Raw genomic sequence first — 24,149 nt, forward strand, 5'->3', positions numbered from 1 at the left:
CCAAGCAAGAAATGAGAATATGACGTTTACTAACACAAAAATATTTAATGTATTGAAACAAATTAGCTAGATTCAAAATGCTACAAAACTCATGTCGCGCAAACAACAACCTTCCAACGCATTAGGTAGCCAAACGACACAGATAAAATAAAACAAGTGAGCAATTCAAGATCAGTGTGCCCAAGCAGAAATCAGTAACTTGCAATTAAAGCAAGTATTATAAGCATTTGAAATCATTAAAAAGAGACTAGATAAGTCTAAAAATGAACCTCAAAGCCTTCCAATATATTGATAAGGGAACTTGTGCAGCAAATCGCCTATGAAGTGAATGGAATGTAAAACCAACGTCGTCGACCTCGAACGGAATCTTACTAACAACCTCAAAGCTCGGTCGAAACTTTTAGAGAAGTGGCTGGTTTTGAGCTAGAGTTTGGTGTATTTTTTACTAGTTCTTGGGGCTGCTTTGAGAATATTTCAAGATTGTTTTAAGGGATGGTGTATGGAGGGGTTAAGCTGCTGCGTTTTGAAAGTTTCATGTGGCTTTTTGGGCTGGTTCGGGGTCAGTTTTCAGCTCATTTTTGGAGCTTGTTTTGAGGTCGTTTTGGGATGAATTTTGAGCTCTGATTTGGCTAATCCTTGCTGAGTTTTGGGGTGTTTTAATGGCTGAAGTTTCAGATGGTTTTCATGGTTATTGAGTGAGGAAGATGAAGTTTTTTTGAGGTTGTTTTTGAGCAAGAACATGGACAGCAGCTGCTGCATTTGTTTTCTTTTCCAAGCAGCTGCTTTTTTCTTTCCTAATGTTGTTGCGCCACTTCCTCTCTTTTTGGGCTCTAGGGTTCCTCCTAGGGGATGTTCTATCCGTCTCCTCCAAGAAGAAAGGAATTGGGGGTTGTTTTTAATGGGTAGGGAGAGTGGTATGGAGTTTGTGAGTAGGGGACAAGGGAAAGTGGAGAGGGGACAAAGTGTGGTATTGGTGAGATGAGTGGGCGAAAATTCAAGCATGGTCAAAAATTAGGTGCTCACAATAGCCATACAAGAAGAGCTAAATCAGTTTGAAAGAAGCAAGGTATGGCACTTAGTACAAAGACCCAAGAATAGAACTGCCATAGGTACCAGATGGATGTTCAGAAACAAGCTGGATGAACAAGGAAGTATCACAAGGAATAAGGCCAGACTGGTGGTTCAAGGATACAATCAAGAGGAGGGCATTGACTATGATGAGGCATTTGTACTTGTAGCTAGAATGGAAGCGATAAGAATGCTGATAGCCTTTGTTGCTCACATAGAGTTCACCTTGTATCACATGGATGTAAATAGTTATCTGAAGGAGGAAGTGTTTGTCAAACAACCTCTTGAATTTGAAAGTGAAGAATTTCCTAACTATGTGTTCAAGTTGAATAAAGCTCTTTATGGACTGAAACAGGCTCCAAGATCTTGGTATGAAAGACTCTCAAATTTTCTCTTAGCCAACAACTTTGTAAGAGGAAAGGTGGACAACACTCTATTTCTAAGGAGCAAAGGGAAGAATATTCTGATTGTGCAAGTCTATGTGGATGACATTATCTTTGGGGATACTAATGAAGCAATATGCAAGGAATTTGTTGAGATAATGGGAAATCAGTTTGAAATGAGCATGATGGAATTGAACTTCTTTATGGGGCTGCAAATCAAGCAAACACCTACTGGAACCGTGACATATTAGCAGAAATACATCAAGGAACTACTAAAGAAGTTCAACATGAACTCTTCTAAGTCCATTGACACTCCCATTGCCACTACAACAAAATTGGACCTTAACTAAGAAGGGAAGAGTGTTGAACAAAAACTATATAGAGGAATGATTGGGTCATTGTTGTACCTCACAACAAGTAGGCCTGATATTGTATTCAGTGTGGGACTGTGTGCAAGATTTCAGACAAATCCCAAGGAATCTCACCTTAAGGCTGTCAAAAAGATACTAAGATATCTCAAGGGGAGTCCTGACCTCTGCCTATGGTATCCCAGAGGATATAGTTTTAATCTAATTGGTTTTGCCGATGCTAACTATGCAGGTTTTCATATTGACAGGAAAAGCACTTCAAGAACAGCTCATTTTCTAGGTTCTTATCTAGTGTCTTGGAGAACAAAAAAGCAAAACTTAGTGGCATTATCTACAGCTGAGGCTGAATATGTGGCAGCAGCATCCTGCTGTGTTTAGTTTCTATGGATAAGACAACAACTAAGGGACTATGGTATTTTTATTGATTATATTCCTATCTTTTGTTACAATACCAGTTCCATAAACATAGCAAAAACTCCATGTCAGCATAAGAAAATCAAGCACACTGACATTAGACATCACTTTCTCAGAGACAATGTTGAAAAGGAGGATATCTCATTTAACTTTTGTAAAACGGAAGATCAAATTGCTGATATTTTTACTAAAGCTCTGAGTAGGGATCACTTTGAAAGGAACAGACTAGAACTAGGTCTAATCAATTCCTCCAACTAAGTTGAACCCTAGTGATTGGCTAGAAAGGGTATAATTAGATGTAGATGATTAAGTACAATGTGTTTGATTCATCTTCGTGCTTGTATTAAGCACACACACTTGCTTGGAAAATCCGATCGGTCACTATGTTGCATGATACTAATATGAAGTGCTGAAGCTTTATTGCAGAAATAAGTAAGGAGCTACTAAGGAGTTGGTTTTTCGACTCAGGTATGTGCCATATTGTCTTAATTCACTGGGACTTTAATATCCTAAAATTATTGCTATGCTCAGACTCCTAATTCCATTGGCATCGCTTCTAGTTGTCTTCTAGTCAAAGAGTAAGGGGGAATCTTAGTGCAATTAGAGTTCAATTACTCTTGAAATCTAACAGTCAAAGTAACCATTATAAGAGTCCCATTAGAACTCAAATTCGGTCACCTTCTCTTTTCAAGTCAAATCAGGAGTAACGTCTTTAAAAGTCCCTTATGATCAACTTCTCAGACCTTACTGATTTTCTCAAACCCAAAGCAAGAATCAAGAGCAAATATCAAGAACCAATTCTCTCCTTCCCTTCATCGAGTCTATTCTCTGATCACCATGTCTAAATCCAGCCAAACCCCCTCTAAAGCTAAATTATCATCCAAGGCTAAAGCAAAATTCAAAAACATGAAGCCCAAATCAAAGAAAAGTATCAAGACATCAAGTGAACCCACACCAACACCTGCTACATCATCTTCGATATCCTCCATTGTACCTACATCATCATCCCATGTTCTTGTTGCTCTCACTATCCCCACCTCCACTGCACCCCTACTTCCAAAACCAATCACCCATGCATTTAATTCTACAGTGAAAAATACCTCTAAGTCAACCAAGGTCAAGGCTACTCCAAGAACATTAGTCAAAAAAGTGCTTGATGCTACTACTCAGGTAGACATAATGGTCAAGGAAGCTGTGGTTCAGGGGGAATCAGTGACAGTCATTGCTAATCAAGTACAAAATCTTCCTTCAAAATTAGATGTTTTGGTATCCGCTATAGGTGTTGCACCCTTAGACACTCTCTCACCCCACGAGTGAGAAACCACAAGCAGATGAATTCACTGTAGAAAAGAGTGCAAATGATCTGGGGAAAGAGGTATATACTACTACTGTGGTGCATGTGGTTGAGAGGGAAGGAAGTAAAGAACCAGTACAAAAGAAGGCATCTCATGGTCTTTCATTTAGCTGGACGGATGATGAAGATGATGATGGGGTAAAAAAGAAGAAGAAGTTGTGGACAGTCACGAGGAGCATTATGCTCAAAACATAGCTAATGAAAAAGAAAAGAGTGAGAATGAGGGAGAATCTAGATATGAGAAGGAGAGTGATACGGATAATAAGATAGGTGAACAAGTAAATGATTTTGCATAAAAAAACATCATAGTGAAGAAAAGGATAATTCTGAGAGTGAGGGTGAGGATCAAGAAAAAATAAGTGAGAGTGAAAGAGTGAATGAAGAAAGTGAGGAAGAGAATGAGAATATGAGTAAGGAATCTGAAAGTTGTATGATCATTGGGAACACTGTTATAGCTTATTCAAAAGAAACTGGTGAAGAGAAAAGGACGCAAGAACCTGGGCTTTTTTAACTCCTTTCACTAGAGATGAAGAGTTTAGCAGTAATGAAGATGACTTGCCATTGTATAAGGTAGGGAAGAAACCTGGGAAAGACATATGTGAAAGCAACAAAGTCAGTAGTCCCAACAAGGAAAGTAGTGGCCCCTCTTGTCAGGACTCCTCTTACAAGGAGTAAGAGAAAGGTTGTTGATGAACAAGTTATTAAGGAGTCAAGCCAAGGAAGAAAGTTTCAATTGTGGAACCTATGGTTGAGCTAGATGGAGAAGTTGAGTATGAGTCTGCTTTACCAGCTAAGTCCTCTACATAAAAGAGAAAGGTTTCCAAAGTTACAAAAAACGGCTACCCTTCTGCAAGGGCCAGTAGAGGAAAGACAAGAAAGAATGTGCATGTTGCAGTTGATAGACTCACAGAGTTCAGGAACAGAAAAGTACTTAATGGGAAGATTCTTGCAAACACTGATGAGAAGGGGATGGCTTAACTGGTGGAAAAACTTGAGCTACAGGGATGGAAGCATATGTTTGTCAAAGTTTTCCCTCTTGTATGTGTTCTTGTTGTCGTGGAGTTCTATGCAAACTTCAAATTTGATGAGAAGGTAGTCAAAAGTAATGTGGGGGGGGGGGGGGGTTTGAAATGGAGTTTGATATTGAGGAGCTGGAGATGCTTCTAAATATTTCTTATTTGGAAGTTGACAATTACTTGAACAAAAAGTGGCCATCCATAGACAATGATGTTGATACTGGCATTGTGGTCACAAGAAAGTTTTCTCAAAAGTTTGAGCTGGATGCTCCCCAGAAGGTGTACAAGACTGATATGATTCCCTTCCACAAGTTGTTGTTCTATTTTGTCAATTCCTGCATTCTTCAGAGGTCTGAGAGAAGGCATAAAGCGTAATGGAACTGCTTGACACTGGTAGACCTATCAATGTCCCTAGTCTGATGATTCAGCATATGGCAAGAGCTGCAGACACTTCCAAGCCTAAGCATGTTATGCCTTATGGTTTCATGTTGACTGAGCTGTTTGATAAGCTCAACATTGCCTTGGCTGAGCTTAAGTATGGAAATCACAATGATGTTTTGGATGTTGTTACCCTCTAGAAGTGTGGCTATTAGGAGATCAAGGCTAGAGGACGCACATGATCTGTTATTCTACCTGGGAGCAGCAGGGCTGCAGAGCTCAGAAAGAGGTTGGCGTTGGTTGTTGAAGAGAATGCCAAGCTTCATGAAGACAATGATGAGCTGAGAAAGGAAACCAGACAGCTTAGGGAAGAGCTTAGAAGAGATAGGGAAGCTCATGCCCAACAGATTGCCACTCTTGTGAAAGCATTGACCCCTTCTACCTCTCACCCATGAACTTGTTAATTCCTAGTGTCCTTAGTTTCCTTGGCTATTCCAGTGATGCTTTATTCTTTTTTTTTCCTTTTGTCTTAGTCTGAGTGGCTTGGAGTATGCTTTGTTTATTTTGTTCCAATAATCTAAGACAAAGCCCTGGCTTATTTTGGCACTACTAAATGTCTTCTCTTGTACTGCTTTGTACAATATTGGATCTTCAACCTAGTCTGTTCGCCTTGATATTTCTTAAGCTTGTGTTGTAGCCTGTTTGGCCTTGAATCTTACATTTTCTGTGCTTCATCAGTCTAACATCTTTTTGTTTGTTTTTTATGATGCCAAAAGGGGGAAGATAAGGTTGGGAGGTTATGGGTTGTGAATATGCATGTTTGTCAATAGTACTTGTTGTGATTATCTAGTTCTGTGTTGTGATGACCTAGTTATACTGTGTACGAAGTTTGTCATCATCAAAAGGGGGAATTTGTTAAGTATTAAGGTTTTGATGATTAACAAAGTGTGTTTAAATGCAATTAATCAAAAAATCAGGTCCTCAACATAGTTGCTTAACTGTTCTAAGAACCAGCTCCTCAGGATAAAGGACCAGCTCCTCTGATTGATGATTGTACGTCTGTACAAGACAGTAACTTTATCTATATGTGATAAGAGTTGTTGTTCAAGAAGATACGGATAATTCAGTCAGAGACAAGAGTCCCAAAGCTTGTGGAATCTTTGGAACAGTAGGTGTCTTATCAAAGGAGAAGCTCACTATGGATAGGACTTCTAGAAGATCTCAAGTTTATGCGTTTAAATGCTCTCTACTTTGGACTTCTAATTTTATCCTTTTACAATCAACTGAAGAATCATATGTTGTTCATTCTAGTCGAGTACTTGTATTGTATTCTTCTTGAGTTAGTCTACCAAATGTGTTTTGGGAAATCGAGTTGTAATCAAGTGTCACAAATAACTACTGAGTTGGAGTGAGTGTATTCTTTACAAGTTAGAGTAACTTATAAATCAAATAGTCGTAGTAGGAGTACGGGAGAGTATTGAATTATAGTCTTGTAATTGATACATTTTTGGCTCATTGTTCTAGTGGAGTTGAAGTTGAAAATCTACATAGTAGGTCGTGGTTTTTGCACCTTTTGAGCCGGGTGATTTTTCATGTAAAAACTGTTATGTTTACTTTACTGTTTACTTTACTTTAATTTTAAGGAACATGGTGAAGAACCAAGTTCTTTAGTAAATCATACGGGCACTCAAACTAACAGGACTCAAGTCTCATACCTTACAATGGACCATAACATAGTGTCCAGAAATTAAATTGTTTTCTTTATAGGTTTAGCTTTGTTTTTTTTTTCTTTATGAAAAAATTCTTAAATATGTTCTTCTTGCTGAAGTTTCTTGGGAACTTCAGAAAACTAACCTGATCAATTCTGTACTTTCATCGAGTCATAAGTACAATATCCTCCATATATATTAGTTACTCTTAAAATTGCTTTGTTACTTTTTCAATTCTCATACATTCATCACGAAGTACAAGCACAAAATATATAACCACAAAATGAGATATCAGTGAAATATATAGCTTTTTTACTTTATTTTTCTGTTAAGTGAATATAAACTTTGAACAGAAATTTACAGAGTGCCTTCCAAAGATGTCTGAATTAAAAGGACACAAAGAAGTTACTAATTTAACACATAAGAAAATAGTATAGCCTGTTATCAACTGCAATTTGCCCCTAATATTTGTAGCCAGAAACAAAGAGACTCTCAGAAGCAGCTCCAGTGGCACTTCCACCAGTGTACTTTCCAAGAGTGGCATCTGAATTGGCCTTGCACCTTGCCAAAAATGCCTCTTGCGCTTTGGCAACATTTTCCTGTTTTCCAGCCCAAGTCTTAAGTGTACTTTGCTGCAGAGCTCGACCAAAGGAAAATGACAGTGTCCAGGGCTTCAGCACTTCCAATTTGTTCATTGCATTTAGATTCACTGTTGCATCTTCCTCACTCTGTCCTCCTGACAAGAACACTATCCCTGGCACTGCTGGTGGCACGGTCCGGCACAGCGCTGTAACTGTGTATTCTGCTATTACCTCTGCTGCAACCTAAGACAAATAACAAGGGTATATTACACTGTCCAAATGTTCGGAGTGATTATGCATATGGTCGTACAACTTTAATAACTCAACTACGTCTATATATCACGGAAAATGAAAATGCTAAAAGATGTTAAATCTGTTTTAGAAAAGCGCAAGCAGCCTGTTACATCCATAATACATTGCAAGCGTAGTCATGTCATCAGCTCATTTCACATGATATCCACATGATACCAAAAAAAAATCATTTTCCGCTCCACTTAAAAAGATAAAAATAAAAACTCATGATGAGCCACAAGGTGAACGAGGTATAAGCTAGATGAGTCTGAAAGTAAGCTTTAGAATTTTTTAGTAGTATCACAAGGATATCATGTAAATTGTAAGGTAAGTGTTGAATGAGTGATATCATAGTTGTGTTTCCGAAACCTGATTTAGTATTTTTCTTTAAACATTTTTTTATATTTTGTGATATATAGACAAAATTGAGTTATTTTTCCTTACTAAAGTTATATAACCACCCATGATATTAAACACATATTTTTGACATGCAACATTAATGCAAACTAGCACAGTAGAAATGCTTACCTTTGGGCTATTAGAGCCAGGGGTGACCATGTTGGGCTTCAAGAGAGTTCCTTCAAGAAGAACATGGTGGTCATTGAGAGCCTTGTAAACAGCTGCAAGAACAGTTTCAGTAGCAGCAGCACATTTCTTGATGTCATGGTTTCCATCAGTGAGTATCTCTGGCTCAACAATTGGCACAAGTCCATTCTCTTGGCAAATGATAGCATAACGAGCTAGTCCCTGAGCATTCTGCTGGATGGACAACTCAGAAGGCTCGGTGGGTCCAATTTTCAGCACAGCTCTCCACTTGGCAAATCGAGCACCTTGTTGAGACATAATATAATTGAATACTTAAAATTGATATCAGGCAAGAGGTCTCAAAAAATAAAAAAGGAATCAGGGCTACTCTGAGTGATATTTTGAGACGTAGTATAATTAAAAGTGTGGTTTTGTAATAGCTTAAACTTTAAAATGAGATAGATTACACAATTGAACACATACCTGCTTTGTAGTACTGCGCGCAACGTGCGCCCAAAGAGTCAAAACCTTGAGTTGTAGTCTCACCATTGGTTCCTGCTAATTCCACTGTGCCCTTGTCAACCTTTATGCCAGGAACAACATTATTTTCTTGGAGAACTTCGACAAAAGGCTTCCCATCACAAGTTTTTTGGTAAAGGGTTTCCTCAAAGAGGATGACACCAGAGAGGTGAGTGAGAGCATTTGGAGAAGTGAAAAGGAGTTCACGAAGAGCTTGACGATTGGACTCAATGTTCTCAACTTTAATGCTAGCTAAACGCTTTCCAATAGTGCCGGTACTTTCATCAGCTGCTAAAATACCCTTCCCTGGTGTTGCTATGTACTTGGCGTTCTTGATAAGTTCCTCTGCATCATAATTAATGTATGAGATCAACTATATTTTGTTGGAAAAGGTAGCGCACAGAAATAATTGATAGGAACAAAAACGAACACCAAAATACATCACAATAAAAAACAAAACAAGGACACTTAAGATTTTGAGATGGAAATCCCTTCTCAATAAGGAAAAAACAACACTATAATATTATTACTACAGTAGGAAATATTTACAATTAGTAGTCTAGAATAAAGTAATCAAGAGATTGCTACAAACTTGAAAGGCAAACTCTCTTCGGAGATGCACACCTCACTATAACAACTGCTTACCTGATCAAATTATTTTTCTCACGCTGTCTGTGACTAGTATCTCACATTTGAGTGAAAGAGCTCCCCTAACTATACTAGTAGATTATCCAAAACACTTTTACGAATCACGCAACCAAAACAGTTGTTGCAGTAGCGTTCGATATCGTGGATTGGGTTATAAAGTGGACGCCGAAAGGAGACAGTACATGAAATTTTGAAACAAAAATATAGCTAGATTCTATATATTGGATACCAACCAAACTTGCATGAAAATCATTCATGCAATCCTATCTTCTTTAATGACAATCATTCATGCATTTCTATCTTCTTTAATGTACTATTCCGTACCTTAAAGAACTGTATGGTTTTGCATGCTAGCAAGCTAATATATGTAATTACATGCTATGCTAGCTAAATATAGCTATATATATATATACTGCTTAAATTACATTTTTGGCATGGAATAAAAGTAAGAGAGAGTGAGAGAGGGGGTTACCAGCATATTTTCCAACAAAGGCAGACATGGTTGTGGATTAATAGTGCTAAAAGGATAATACTTGGATAAAGAAGCCAACTGAAAACGGACGAGAACCCAAAAGCTAGGAACCAATCTATATAGATGACTTGGAGTGGATATTCATATATGATCCTTTCTCGACACGTGTCAACAGATTAGCCCAGCAAAGATTATCGTCATGGTTTAGAGAAATGAGTGAACATCACCATAATCTCACAGCCAAACGTCGCCTTTCTGGCCCTTCTATCCTTATTGTGAGGCAAATTTTTGTGGGGAAGCTGCTGCCTCATCTCCAGTATTTTGTTTCTTTCGACACTAAGATATGGAGCCCACAAGACCAACTTTATTCCCCGAGGGCTCTCGAAACACTGTCATATGTAAGAAAGAAGCTGTTTACTTTTTTTAAAATTCTTCAATTTTTTGTAACACGCGGAAATCGGAAGAGGTGAAGAAGATAGGAAATAGTGAAAGTCGAATGCATATAAAAGAAGCTTCCAAGTTCCACCATAGGCTATTAAGTCTTCATAAGAAGCTTGTTCATTAATAATCCTCCATATATTGTAGACTACAATTTGTAGTTAGCCTCTCAAATCCCTTCACTCTCATCAAGGAATGGGGTCGATACACACATGTATTAATATAAAATTGCACGAATTCCTCACGAATAACAAGTTCTCGGTATCAAATCCATCTGCAATGCATCTCTTGATTCCGAGCTAGATAGCAAAAAGGGTTGCCATAGGATAGAGATACGTACATAAGGCCACCCTTTTTTGTAAACTGTGTTCATTGACTAATAAAAAGCTTGCCTGGTGAATAAAATTACACTTGTTTAGACCATACCCCTGAAAAATGTTACCTTAAGTCGACTTTGTGACAGATCAGGCCACACTAGGTTTAATGGCCTAATTTGTGTAGTAAGCTAGGTGTCTATGTGCCAAAATTACTGCAAATCACATTTATAATGCCTGTATAGTCAAAAATGTTCCAAAATGTCCATTACCCGGTACATAGTGGTTCATCGTGCTCACCTGACTTTCTTCTTTTTAATGATTGTCAAAAAAGAAAAAGAAAAAAGAAAATGGGAAAATTGAATTAGGACTGAAAGTACATCTCTCATGTGATTGCGGGGTATGGAGGGGCCACAACTCTTGGTTCAGTCGTCGTCTGTGCCAAAATATCGATCACCGAACTCACCCATCCCAGGAATAACACGAAAGTCATCATTTAAACCAATTTCAATCTCAGATGTCACAATCTTTATTCTTGGGAATCGCTTACAGACCACATGTACTCCTTGGGGTGCCTAGTTAAAAAAAATAACAGCAGTTATTATTCCACAGTGCCGTTGCAGTTGGGTAGTCCACAAATTGATCACTACAAGAAGCAATTGATGACGAAAGGTGCCTTAGAAAAGATGCAAATCCTAACTGGATAATTCAGTGAACTTACAGAAATGAGATTGAGGAATAAAATGTTGGACTCTGGGACACCTTTCTTTAGCAGTAAAGAAATAGCTTGAACAGCTGAATTCCCTGTTGATATAGACACATAATATGTCTTGCTTAAACAATCTTTTGTTAAGAAATCATCATAAAATTCTTGATGATGTAGATCAACCATGTTTAATGTGCTCGTGGTCAGTTATCTGATATCCAGGCATTCTTAAAAAGACTAACCTGTTCCGAGGATCGGATCCAACAACAGGACATGTCTTTCTGGAATATCTAGTGGTAGTTTCTCATAGATCAGCTGCATCATTATTAAGGAAATGTCATTATAAATAAAAATAAACATAAAAGAGAGCAAAAGCCAACATAATGACTCAGGAGGAACACTGCCGATTGCTAACCTGCTGACCATTGTCACCTTCTCTATGGATAAGGATCTTGCCAATCTTGATACCCTTACAACATGCTCGCAAGGCATTCTCCATGCTCTCCCCGCTGTGCATAATTAGAAAATTTTATTGTTAACAAGCATAATACAGCAAGCCGATCACTTTGGTGAAGGCAGAGAAGACAAAGAAACAAACACTTATTAAACCAGACCACGGGATGATGATTAGGGAATTGTCTTGGACACATTTGACAATATTATGAACCAATTAATTCGTGATGAATAGCAAGCACCTCCAGTGAATGACAACAATTTGACATAAGTTTAAGACAAATTTAAACACCATTTAAACTGCAAACCTTCTCTGGGGTATATTTTTGCCACACTTGAAGAAAATGAAACCCTAATTAATATAGACCTTTACGAAGAAGATAACTCTTAGCATCAGAAATCTTGATCCTGTCAGCGTAACAAGTATTTATCCTAAAAATTCAAAATGAAGCTTCACCATCTTGAATATCTCAAGTTTCCGAGATGAGAGTCTGTAATTTGTTATCTTCAGTCTTAATCACTAATATGATGCAATGATGCTCCATGTGACAGCTTTAAACATATGTATCGAAGTCTCGCACATGCATGGACCCATGCATTTCCTTTTACTAAACAGCTCAATTTGGAACAAAAGTACACCAATAGAATAAGTGAACATAGCATGATCAACCACACAATCGATTAAACAATGATGATGAAATACATTTGAGAAGGGTTCCCGAAATACATGCACCAACATATGGTAAAAAGCATATTGTACAAAACAAATTATTACTACCATCTAAGAAATAAAAGAAAATGCTAATTACAAATTACAAATTATTACCTTCTAATTACTGAAACACCACACAACCGCTTACAAAAATCAACACCGCTGTATACAGATCCTGCACTCACGAGAAATATATTTAATTAAGAATTTATTTCCGCTCATTGAAGCAGTTCCTCACTCAATTGGGTATATAGAAAAACATAAAGTCCAAAGAAACAATGTTACACAGAAGCCACTCCTAGAGACAATATGATTTTAGTATAGTGCTAAAAATCTTGATTCAAGTAATGAAATTTACCACAATGAAGTACCGCAACTAACAAACTACCAAGTGCTGACACAACCAAATGGAGGAAAATGCGTAGATTTTTTTTTTAACCGCGATCATTAATGTTTAATGATGCCTCACATGCACAACCCAACAACACTACTAACTCAAAAAAATACGCCATGCTATCAGGTAATATCCCAATAATACAGCAACAGTGACATATCTTGACCGATACAATAAATCAGCCGTAATGCACTGACAATATAGCTGATGCTCTTCCGAATACAGATAAAAGATGTATTGCGTCATAATGCCTAGTCTCTTTCAGTTACAATTCAGCCAATATTTTTTATAACAAATACTACAAACATAACATACCCAGTATTATCCCACACCGTGGGGTCTGGGGAGGGCGGTGAGTACGCACACCTTACCCCTACCCCGAGGGAGTAGAGAGGCTGTTTCCGAAAGACCCTCGGCTCAAGATATAACAAATATTACAAACGATTGGCTGAATTGTAACTGAAAGAGACCAGCCATTATGAGTCAAATTTCATAATTGTATCCAGAATCCCATCTGTTCTAAAAAGGATAACCATTAAGCCTGATCTTTTGACCTAATGTCAGTAACCCAACTATTTAAACTGGAGTACTCAAAGAAGCTACTTCAGAGCCCTATGAATAAGAGCTTTAAATGCAAGGCCATGAATATTTCCCAATAGCAGTAGCAGCTTACCAGTTGGAGTGATCACCTGCTTTTCTGTAAATGGAAGATGGCCCAAACCATGTTCAACGACCTGGTTCAGGTGAAGAAGAATCTAGTTGATAAGTTAAAGAAAGATTGACTTTCCCTGATGGGCCGAGAAAGATAGGCTAACCAGTCAAGCAATGAACTGTACAGCAATTTACTCACCAATCGAATCAATCTATCAGCATAAAACACAAAATCATGTTTAGTCGTCTGAGCATCCCGTATAAGCGTATGCATGCCACGTATCTGAATGAAAAAATACCGATCTTTAGGAGCATATAGGAGATGGATCTTGAACAACGAAAAGGCAATTTCAAGATAAATAGAGAAACGGATAAAAAGGGTCAAGATAATATCTTAAATCCTGAAGATAATAGTGGTACCTGGAAAGTTGATTGAATGACATATAAGTTAGGATATATTTTACAGAGATCATGTTGACCAAGTTTTGTCCGAAGATGTTGCACAATCAAATCGATAGCAACATGATTGTCTCCACCTCGGGGAATGATAATGTCAGCATACTTCTTTGTAGGAAGAATAAAGTCATCAAATGCCGGTTTCACAAACTTAGAGTACTGCATCAAGATTAAATCAAATTATTGTGAAAACCAAACACATCACCATAAAAATTGTGCTAAATTTCAGATAACGTTCAACTTCAAAAATGCAATTTAGAAACTTAATGGAAGTTTGAACAGCCAGTTTTGGGAAGGCAATTTAAGTTGAGATGGAAGTTGAATCGTCACTTTAAGAAAAAATGGTTTTTATTGAGCTTATTAGCAAAAAGGCAATTTTAGAAAGTTATAATAGAAGTTTCAGACATGACTTGAGAAAGGAAGCAGTGAGAAAGAAACTTAGTCATCAACTCACTGATATGCGTCATAAAGAAAATGTTGGAAATTGGAAGAGTAAAAACCTCAAGAAATGCTTTGTCAAAATATCTGTCAAATTGGGTGAAAGATTCCCAATTATTTCGAATAAGCCTGAAAGTTTTCCTAACCTGATCAAGCACCGTAGCAATATCTCTTCCCTTTTCAGCTGTGTCACGTCTTATTCTCCTTGCAAGACGTACATCAGCATCTGCACTGAAAACTTAAGATGATGAAACCACACTAGTAGAAGACCCAACATGAAGCAATGTCCAAGTAGACATGGAAGGATACAACATATAGAGGTTATATGCTCATGTATCAAGAACAAAGTAGGGCATCAATTTTAAGGAGAGCTGAAAATAGTTCCAAGGAAAAGATTTTAAAAAATAAACACAACAAACCATAATACTTCAGAAGTTTGAGGAGAAGCACTCCTTAAGAAGGGCTTGAGTGAAATTGTGGTTCAGTCTTTCATAATATCTGTTTCAGTGAAGCCCTTGACTCTTACATAGGATGGATATTCATGCATTACAGCATGTTCTAATCACTGGCAGTCTTTTTCAAGAAATCATATTAGGTTTTTAGGCCAACAAAAGAACTAGCTCTGTATTTTTATATTTATTCTTTATTATTTGGTTTTATTTTATTAGAGGAAACACCATTGAAATTTTCTGTCGATAGAGGAGAAACCTTAGAAGGGAAAATATCCATGTAGAAAGAATAATAATATGAGATAACTGCTAGGACACTGTACTGATCTTTCTCTTGTACATCATGGTCACGAGTCAATAAGACAGCACAACTCATGCCATAAGGACAATTATAAAACGTCAAAAGAAAGGAAATGAAAGAACCTGTATCAACAAATATCTTCATATTCATCAGATCTCGGACACGTGGATCGTGAAAGATGAGTATGCCTTCCAAAATTATAACATCTGAAGGATTGACCTACCAAGTAATTAAAATAAAGGTGGTGAATTGACACTATAGAGAATTCTGAACAAAGAAAGCTACAACTCGGAATGCAGGAAATTTCTTGTTTCTCCACTTGTGGATCCCCAGCAGTCTATCAAGAAAACTAAGTGTTTCTTGCGTCATTGGAATGCAATCTCCTTCTTCCATTTTAATCTTTCAGATAGGTAACCAATTGGAGGAAAGAAATAGTCAATAAAGACAAGGGAGGTTAAAAGTTGAGTATGATATGTGTGGCGCATAAGTTGATGTATTCTTTGAAAAATTGGATGATGAAGCTGCAATGAAATGAAACAAAGATAAAATCATGCTATAAAGAATTACCCTTCGAAGGGGGAATACGTCATTTTTGTAACTCTTAAAATCATATTTTGGAATATCTACTGCTTGTCCGTGCTTCAATTTCTCCACCACACGCAACAGTTGTTCGGTGTCAAATGCATCTGAACAATAAGAGAAAGAAGCATGAAACTTACACAGACATTATCCTGTAACGTGCATCTGATATTTAAATAATTCCAAGACTAACATATCAATCAATATTAAGAGATTTCAAAGAGTTTATACAGGTGTGAACACTGTAAATCAAAATTCAAACACCAGAAATTATCATTTGTTGGTTAAAGAAGGATTTCCAATAAGATTGAGGACCATCCAAGTGATAGGTCTTGAACACATAAACCGACTTCTTTGAAGTCACAACAAGTCTAGTACAAGAGAGTCCAATTTAAATTTGTGTATACTGTATGGGCAACTGCAAGAATGATTTTGAGATTCAAAAAAAAAAAAGACACATTTACTGATGCTTTTTCCTATAAATAATATCATTTTCCCATATGAGAAATTAAACCAACTCAAAAAATGGACTAGACTAACCAGGATGATCAAAGTTGTACTCATGAACTTTTGTCAGTTCTTCAAGAGTCAAAGTATGATAAAAAGAATCCTGCAAATTCAAACCCGAGTCAGACAAATCAGATAATGATTTTTGGTAGGCCCCACATAAGTTTTGTGCAAACTAAAAGACAGAAATGTAGAGTAGTTTCTGAATCCTCTTAAATTGTCTGATTGACTACAACTTCTGTACGGAACATCTCAGATGAAGCACAATGAAATTAAAATTAGTGATTCATCAAAAAATCCCTCTTATTGATCGTTAAGGGTAGAAGCTAAATGAAATATGATTTAAGCTTATAGTTCACATCTAACGTAAATTGAAGGGATACCACCGGAAGAAAGTCGGGGTATAGGAGACCCTAGCTAACCGATCATCTCATCAAGAGAAAAACAAAGCAGGTGCTATAAACACATTAAATAGGAAGAGATAAGGGGATAGAGGCCAGCGCTAAAAAGACTGCATGGAGAAGACTACGATACTATCTATTCAGACGAAGGATGACGTGGCAGTAAATTTACACCTGTTCATCAAAATTACGAAAAGCTTTTTATCCCACTCAGAAAAAAAACCACCTGGTTAACTAGTACGACACGCTGATCACGAAGCTGCTCCATAATCAAATCACAAACTGTTGTCTTGCCTGATGCAGCACCTCCAGCAACGCCTGCAAGGGAAACATATTTTATGAGCATGGATTAAGCAAATACATAGCAAGAGCAGGGAAGATTCATAAAGGATAAAAGTTTCAAATTGGAGTCATAAAGGGAAGTAAACAACAAACCTAGTGTAATCCCACAATTAGGGTCTGGAGAGGGTAGTGTTCCTTGATATTTATTCATGCAATCGACAGATAGGACAGATAGATATCAACCTATCTATCAATTGCAGGAATAAATATCAAGGAACAAATTTAGAGAAGCAAGGTTCAAATTTCGACCTGTATGTGCTACAACAATTAAACTAACTCCACTGTGACATAATTCACATTCTGATCAGCAGGCAAAAAGCAGGATTAATCTCAAAATCCCTATTGAGGATTTTTTTTAACACATACCCAGCATAATCAGAAAAGAATTGGTTTAACGTCATAGGAAAAAGCAGCCAAAATCCAAAGCCAAAGAAAGACTCCAAAAGAGTTCTAGATCAAGCCAGATAGCCAACTAAATCATTTCTAAGCAGGCAAAATGGCTTTCTAACTTTCATGGCCCCTCAAGATTTTAGCCCTTTTCAGCTCTTCATTTTGTGCATCCATGAATAGCTTTACCATGTGTTAAAACATACATATTGAAGCCAACATCCGTCCAAAAGAGTGATGAATTATAAGTGGAACTAATCATTCGTCATGTACACATGACTAAAGCTTGAGTAACTATGGGTTAGTTTATTGAGCTAACACTATCCTTTGATGTACACATGACGAAAGCTTGAGTAACTATAGTCAATTTCTTGAGGTAACACTATAAGTTGCTCCGGGAATCATCAAAAATATTCCAAAAATAGGGGTAGAGAACAATAACTAAGTGGGCATTGAGATAAACAGTCACTTTTTAAAAAAAAATTGCAATTGTAAATGTTAAGTTTAGGTGACAAAAAAGAGAGATATCACTGCCTATACATACCAATGATGAAGGGTTGCTTATGAAAACTATCATCTATAGAGGTAGTTGGTTGCTCAATTTCTGGAGTACGTGGCTGCTCCATATGGAATCCAGAATAATGAACTCCTGATGACGCTTCTATCAAATCTTCAACTGCATTAGAACCCATTTGTTGATTTTAAACTCTGCATAAGTACCAACAATCAGTGGTGGACTACTAGCTTCTTTAAAAGCTAAATACCAAAATTATCATTCATATGGTTAACAATATATGACAATATAAGAAAATTTTCCTTTTCTTTCAAACTTAAAGCATGATCGAGATGGTTAGCAAACCTGATTAGTGGCCCCAGGCTGTTGCCTAGGCATTTGTTTAAGAATGAGATAAAAAGTTCAAGTGGCAGTAGAATAAATATCACATTTTATAAAGCTATCTCAGCACAACTGTGTTTACTCTCTGTAAAGTTCATTTAACTGTATATTATTATGTTCTCTTAAATACCCACAGTATAAGCTGTAACTAAGATTTGCTAATATATATAATAGCACTAGTAGTTAATGCTTATGTTATACATATATGTCTGAGTCATGCATCTATGTGAACAAGAGGGGAAGCTAAGAATCAACAAGGGATAAAAGTTTGGCAGATGCATTGGCTTTATAATGAGTTGGCTCATCTTGGAAACTAGGCAAACACCTTCATAAGTTATGGCCCTATCATAAAAATGGAATGGAAGAGGTGGGGAAAGGTGATTAGGCAAGACATGGCGCAACTTCAACTGACCGAGGACATGACCCTTGATAGGAAGGTATGGAGGTCGAGGATTAGGATAGTAGAGTAGGTAGTCTAGAGTGTTCATAACAGTAGTATTGGCACGCAGTCTCGCTTTCTGTTGGTAGTAGGTTTTCATGACTAACCGTTGTTTTCTTTCATTATTGATCACCTTACTATCTTGTTGTTTTTATTTTACTTTTATATGGATTTTTGGTACTGTTCCTTCTTGTCTATATTTTCATTAATGTGGTGCTTATGCTTTCCTGAGCCGAGGGTCTATTGGAAACAGCCTCTCTATCCTCACAAGGTAGGGGTAAGGTCTGCATACACACTACCCTCCCCAGACCCCACGGTGTGGGATAATACTGGGTATGTTGTTGTTGTTGTTGGTATATTTCTACGAGTGAGCTAATTCTACAGAAGAACCCACTCATATCAGCCTACTTTGGTATCTTGTGAGTCATATGAATATCAAGAACTGAAGTTCATAATTCATGATCCCTTGATATTTGAGCATGCGTTATACAATACGTATAAGAGAATTGCCAAGTATTGTACTCCATTGCTGGAGACAAAACTCAAATTGTATATATCCAAATACAGAAGTATACAATGTTGCGAGTTTAGCTCTTCTGCTAACATCAGGTTAACCAACCTAACTCTATTCCAGAAACCGTCAACCCTGCACCATCAGTTTTCTTTTCTTCAACTCAAACCTCTAGTTCAGCAGTCAGCTGATTCGACTTGGCCGCTCCACAATCCAGTGAAACAATCAAGCAATTCAAGGACTACAAAAGTTCCTAAAAAACTTATACATGACAATCTGAATCCTAAATGGATATGCATAAAGACGCAGCAATCCCCTAAGACCCTAGTATATATGATATAGAATGTGATCTGCCACTCTAGTTGAGGAATTACCCCATAATAGTAGCATCTAATTCATTGATCTTAAGATTCCAGATGATAGGAAGTTAGTACTAGCAGCATTTGCTAGTATATCTCCTAGTAGATTGAAACTTATCTCTCGCCTAAACAGGTACAGGTGGCGTTGCTCTATCCTACTTCAAACTTATAGAAGATCACAGTGAAACTCAGTGCAGCGTCAGCCTCAACTCACACATCGACGATCACAACAAAGAATTGGTAGCTTCATGTGACCAAAAAAGTATTAATTTCATTTCAATCACATTCATAATAAAATTCAATAGCAAATAAAAATATTCTAGAAAAAAAAGCCACAGGCAACAGATAAACAATCTACATTAATCAACAAATACGGATTCTACAGGACCAACATAAAATCAGTAGACGTTTTAGAGATCAGAAAGGAAACTTCTAGATTCAAAATACAACTGAACAATTAACAAACACTCGTAAGAAGTGAGAGGCCAGTGAAAGCAAGTGTTTAACGTGAATGCAGATTTGATTGATGAACTTTTAGATACCTTTTATAGATTGATGTTCCAATTTTCGAAGCTTATTTGAGATTGGAAATCAGTTACAGAGAGGAGAGGTAGATACCATGAACAGTGGTGTCATCTATCAGTAGAGTCTGTTGTAGGCTTCGTTACGGACATGATGAATTTATAGAGAGCGGAATGTGTGATTGCTCTCTAGTTAGACTATGGGCTTGATATTTTGTTGAAATTACATATAAGCCACTTGGTTCTTTTTTTTTTCCCCCTTTTTTCTTTGTTTATATTGGGGTTATATAAATGTGCAGTGAAAGGTAAGTTAAAAGATCGAGGTTACACCTAGGCACCGAATCGGATGTGGGCCCCACCTGACCCCACTCGCCCATAGCAATGTCGACTCTGGACCAAAAGTCTCACCTTATTGTAGTTCGGTGAATCTACCAAAAAGGCCTTAGAAAAACTTATATCGAGGGTGATTTTTTTATAGAAATAGCGTTTTGTAATTTTAGTAATGCAAAATTTGTAATTTACCATGAATTAATATTGCATAAAGTATTTGTATATGGTCGAAACCGAGCTCGTCTGATATATGACCAGTCGAGACAGAAACGTGACAGGTCGAAGCTCGACCTCGGGTTATACCAATCCAAGGCACGAAGTTAAATCATTGAGCTCGTGACTCCGGGACCGAACAAAATCGAGAAAATTTTGTCGAGCCGAATAACGGAAGGCCAAAATATCCGCAATTGGTTAGATATCACGGCGAAAATCTCAGCACGTATCAAGGAGAGGCCGATTAATTAGTAATTTATGTGATTTTATACCTTTAATAGAATTGTATCAAGAGTGGGACTCCCCAACTATATAAAGGATGGGGGTCTGATTATTTGTAAACACATTGTAACACGCATCCCAAAGCAATAAATTATCATTTCTAATTATTATCTCATTTCTCAGTTCCGACACCGATTGTGCCATTTCTTGACTAGAGAGTAACCAACCTTCAAGGCTAAGGTTGTCCAATTTGGTGGTTTGTATTTATTTTTTTCTCATTAATTTCAATATTAATATGTTCTCTTAGTTTGTGTCAAGTTATATCATGTATCCTTAAAATTGCGTATAAATTCAATTGTTATCCGATTTTAGGGTAAAAAGTTTGGCGCCCACCGTGGGGCTGAGGATAATAGTGATTATTTGATACAAATTTCTATAACACACGCTGATTTACACTTGCTCTTTGAAGTGTCTTTAATTCCAGGCTAAAATACAAAAATATCAAATTCTCGATCAGCACCTCTACAGGTTGACAACGAGCCTAGTCACCAAGATGAAAATAACAACATAGCACCCGGTAACGAGATACCACCTGTTGATCCCACTGGAATTCCGATCGTAGATCCGTTTGATGCTAATTCACATGTGGCTATCGATGCAAACTTGCCTACTGATCCCGAAAATAGCATTCGTGGTGGAGTCCGATCAGCAACTCGAAACACACAAAATGTTGAAGGGGGCGGGATCATTCTACGAGTAATCTTCGAAATGTTGCAGGCACAACAGGTGGCAATAACCCAATTACAAAACCAAAACTGTGCACCAAGCAGGGTTGAGCCCAATCCTCCCCAGGAAGTCACCCGTAGGGATCAACCGGTCATAGAAAAGTCGAACGAAAACGAATCGGAGGCTAACCCCGAGATTATAAAGAAGCTCGAGGAATTGACGAAACGGATAGAATCAGGGGAGAAGAAGATCGAGGCCAACGATAAAAAGGTGGAAACCTACAATTCCAGGTAGATCAAATACGAGGAGCACCGCCGATATTGAAAGGCTTGGATTCGAAGAAGTTCGTGCAAAAACCCTTTCCCCCGAGCGCGGCTCCAAAACCGATCCCAAAGAAGTTCCGCATGCCCGAGATTACTAAGTACAATGGAACGACTGATTTGAACGAACATGTCACCTCTTATACATGTGCCATCAAAGGGAACGATCTAGAGGATGATGAAATCGAATCTGTTTTGTTAAAGAAATTCGGAGAGACCCTTTCAATGGGAGCCATGATATGGTATCACAATTTGCCACCTAATTCTATTGACTCTTTTGCTATGCTTGCAGATTCTTTTGTAAAGGCACACGCCGGAGCCATCAAGGTCGAAACCAGAAAGTCGGACCTTTTCAAAGTAAGGCATAAGGACAATGAAATGCTCAGAGAATTCGTATCCCAATTCCAAATGGAACAGATGGACCTACTACCGGTCGCTGATGATTGGGCCGTTCAAGCCTTTACCCAAGGGCTCAACGTTCGAAGCTCGGTGGCTTCACAGTAGTTGAAACAGAATTTGATAGAGTACCCGGCTGTTACTTGGGCCGGTATGCATAATCGGTACCGATCAAAAATCAGGGTCGAAGACAATCAACTCAGGGCTCCTTCCGGGTCCGTCTATCCTATCAGACCCGTCGACAGAATCAAGAGAGATTGACCGGGAACCGAGGACGAACAGAGATCGGTATCGGCCATATAATGGGGATCGGATAGGCAATGGATCCGAGCATAACTCCATGAGAAACGAAAGGAGAAATGACCGAGGTCAGAACAGTAGGGGACTTGTGACAAAAAATGGCTTTGACGGACCCATCGGGCCTAAAGACGCACCAAGGCTATCGGAATACAACTTTAATGTTGATGCTGCCGCCATCGTATCAGATATCGGGCGCATCAAAGATACCAAATGGCCTCGACCTCTACAGACCGATCCAAACCAAAGGGATCCTAACCAGATGTGCAAATATCATGGCACTCACGGTCATAGAACCGAAGATTGTCGACAGCTGAGAGAGAAAGTAGCTCGTCTATTCAATAATGGGCACCTTCGAGAATTCTTGAGCGACTGAGCCAAGAATCACTTCAGGAACAAGAATTCTAACAAACGGGCAAAACAAGAAGAACCTCAGCACGTCATCAACATGATCATCGGGGGGTTGATATCCCACAGGGGCCGATGTTGAACGCACCAAAGTATCTGTCACTAGGGAAAAATGAACTCGAGACTACGTACCGGAAGGAACTTTATCTTTCAACGATGAGGACGCCGAAGGGATCGTACAGCCCCACAATGATGCACAGGTAATTTCTGTACTCGTGAATAAAATTCGTGTTAAATGTGTGTTAATTGATCTAAGTAGCTCGGCCAACATCATTCGATCAAGGGTCATGGAACAGCTCGGTCTACAAGACCAAATCGTACCCGCAGTCCGAGTCCTGAATGGATTCAACATGGCATGTGAAACCACTAAAGGGGAAATAACATTACCAGTCAATGCCGCCGGTACCATCCAAGAAGCCAAGTTTTATGTGATCGAGGGTGACATGAGATACAACACCCTGTTCGGGAGGCCATGGATCCACAACATTAGGGAAGTGCCTTCGACCCTTCACAAAGTGTTAAAATCCCCAATGCATGAGGGATTAAGATGATTTAAGGAGAACAACCGGCCGCAAAGGAGATGTTTGCAGTCGATGAAGTAATTCCGATATCAACACTTGCAACATCAAAGGAGCCAAGGTCGGAAGCAAAACAAGAGGCCAAATAGCAATCATTGATGCCAGCCTCGACACAACCAGATAAGCAGGGGACTGGCGAAGACGACGATTACGGGGTCCCCCGATCCTTTATAATCCACGATGATTCTGATGCTACAAAATCAATGGTAGAAGAGCTAGAGCAGGTCGTACTGATTGAATATCTTCCTAAAGGTATACCTGGGCACGGGGCTAAACCCCGAGCTCAGGAAAAAACTCATTCAATTTCTTATAGCTAACATGGATTGTTTCGCGTGGTCCCATCTTGACATGACAAGGATCCTTCCGGAGGTAATCACACACAAGCTAAGCCTGGACCCGAAATTCCATCCGTTCAAACAGAAAAAGAGGTTCCAGTCCGAGGTCAAACACGCTTTCATCAAGGACGAGGTATCTAAACTCCTTAAAATAGGATCCATTCGGGAGGTTAAATACCCGGATTGGTTAGCAAACGTACTATTAGTCCCTTAAAAGGGGAACACACTAAGAATGTGTATAGATTATAAAGATTTAAATAAGGCATGTCCCAAAGACTCTTTTCCTTTGCCTAACATCGTTCGCATGATCGATGCCACGGTCGGTCACGAGATTCTCAGTTTTCT

At 38.3% G+C, this 24,149-nt stretch overlaps 3 protein-coding genes across 4 annotated transcripts; 1 reads left to right on the plus strand and 2 right to left on the minus strand.

Moving 5' to 3' along the window:
* The first annotated feature begins 1,837 nt into the window (after positions 1–1,837).
* LOC142166914 (secreted RxLR effector protein 161-like) lies at positions 1,838–2,197 on the plus strand. The gene has a single exon (XM_075226756.1). The coding sequence runs from the start codon at positions 1,838–1,840 to the stop codon at positions 2,195–2,197; it is 360 nt and encodes a 119-aa protein (XP_075082857.1).
* A 4,787-nt stretch (positions 2,198–6,984) lies between these two features.
* On the minus strand, positions 6,985–9,885 carry LOC107784214 (fructose-bisphosphate aldolase, cytoplasmic isozyme 1-like). Its single transcript, XM_016605298.2, has 4 exons — positions 9,727–9,885; positions 8,571–8,951; positions 8,091–8,392; positions 6,985–7,514 (listed from the first exon to the last, which is right to left on the minus strand). Exons 1-4 carry the CDS (start codon positions 9,752–9,754, stop codon positions 7,152–7,154), a joined length of 1,074 nt encoding a protein of 357 aa, XP_016460784.2. The 5' UTR covers positions 9,755–9,885; the 3' UTR covers positions 6,985–7,151.
* Positions 9,886–10,683: 798 nt separating this feature from the next.
* Positions 10,684–20,215, minus strand: LOC107784213 (uridine kinase-like protein 3). 2 transcript variants are annotated; one of them, XM_016605297.2, is made up of 15 exons: positions 20,077–20,215; positions 17,799–17,962; positions 16,752–16,843; positions 16,158–16,227; positions 15,606–15,724; positions 15,161–15,257; positions 14,435–14,514; positions 13,815–14,009; positions 13,594–13,677; positions 13,417–13,477; positions 12,464–12,524; positions 11,600–11,693; positions 11,427–11,499; positions 11,200–11,282; positions 10,684–11,053 (listed from the first exon to the last, which is right to left on the minus strand). In XM_016605297.2, the coding sequence occupies exons 2-15, from the start codon at positions 17,944–17,946 to the stop codon at positions 10,904–10,906; spliced, it is 1,407 nt and encodes a 468-aa protein (XP_016460783.1). In that variant the 5' UTR covers positions 17,947–17,962; positions 20,077–20,215; the 3' UTR covers positions 10,684–10,903. The 2 variants fall into 2 exon arrangements, with proteins under 2 accessions (XP_016460783.1, XP_016460782.1); XM_016605296.2 differs by having other exon boundaries at positions 20,001–20,140.
* Between the last annotated feature and the right edge of the window lie 3,934 nt (positions 20,216–24,149).

This window comes from Nicotiana tabacum, chromosome 2 (assembly GCF_000715075.1).
Source record: "Nicotiana tabacum cultivar K326 chromosome 2, ASM71507v2, whole genome shotgun sequence".
NCBI classification, from domain to species: Eukaryota; Viridiplantae; Streptophyta; class Magnoliopsida; order Solanales; family Solanaceae; genus Nicotiana; species Nicotiana tabacum.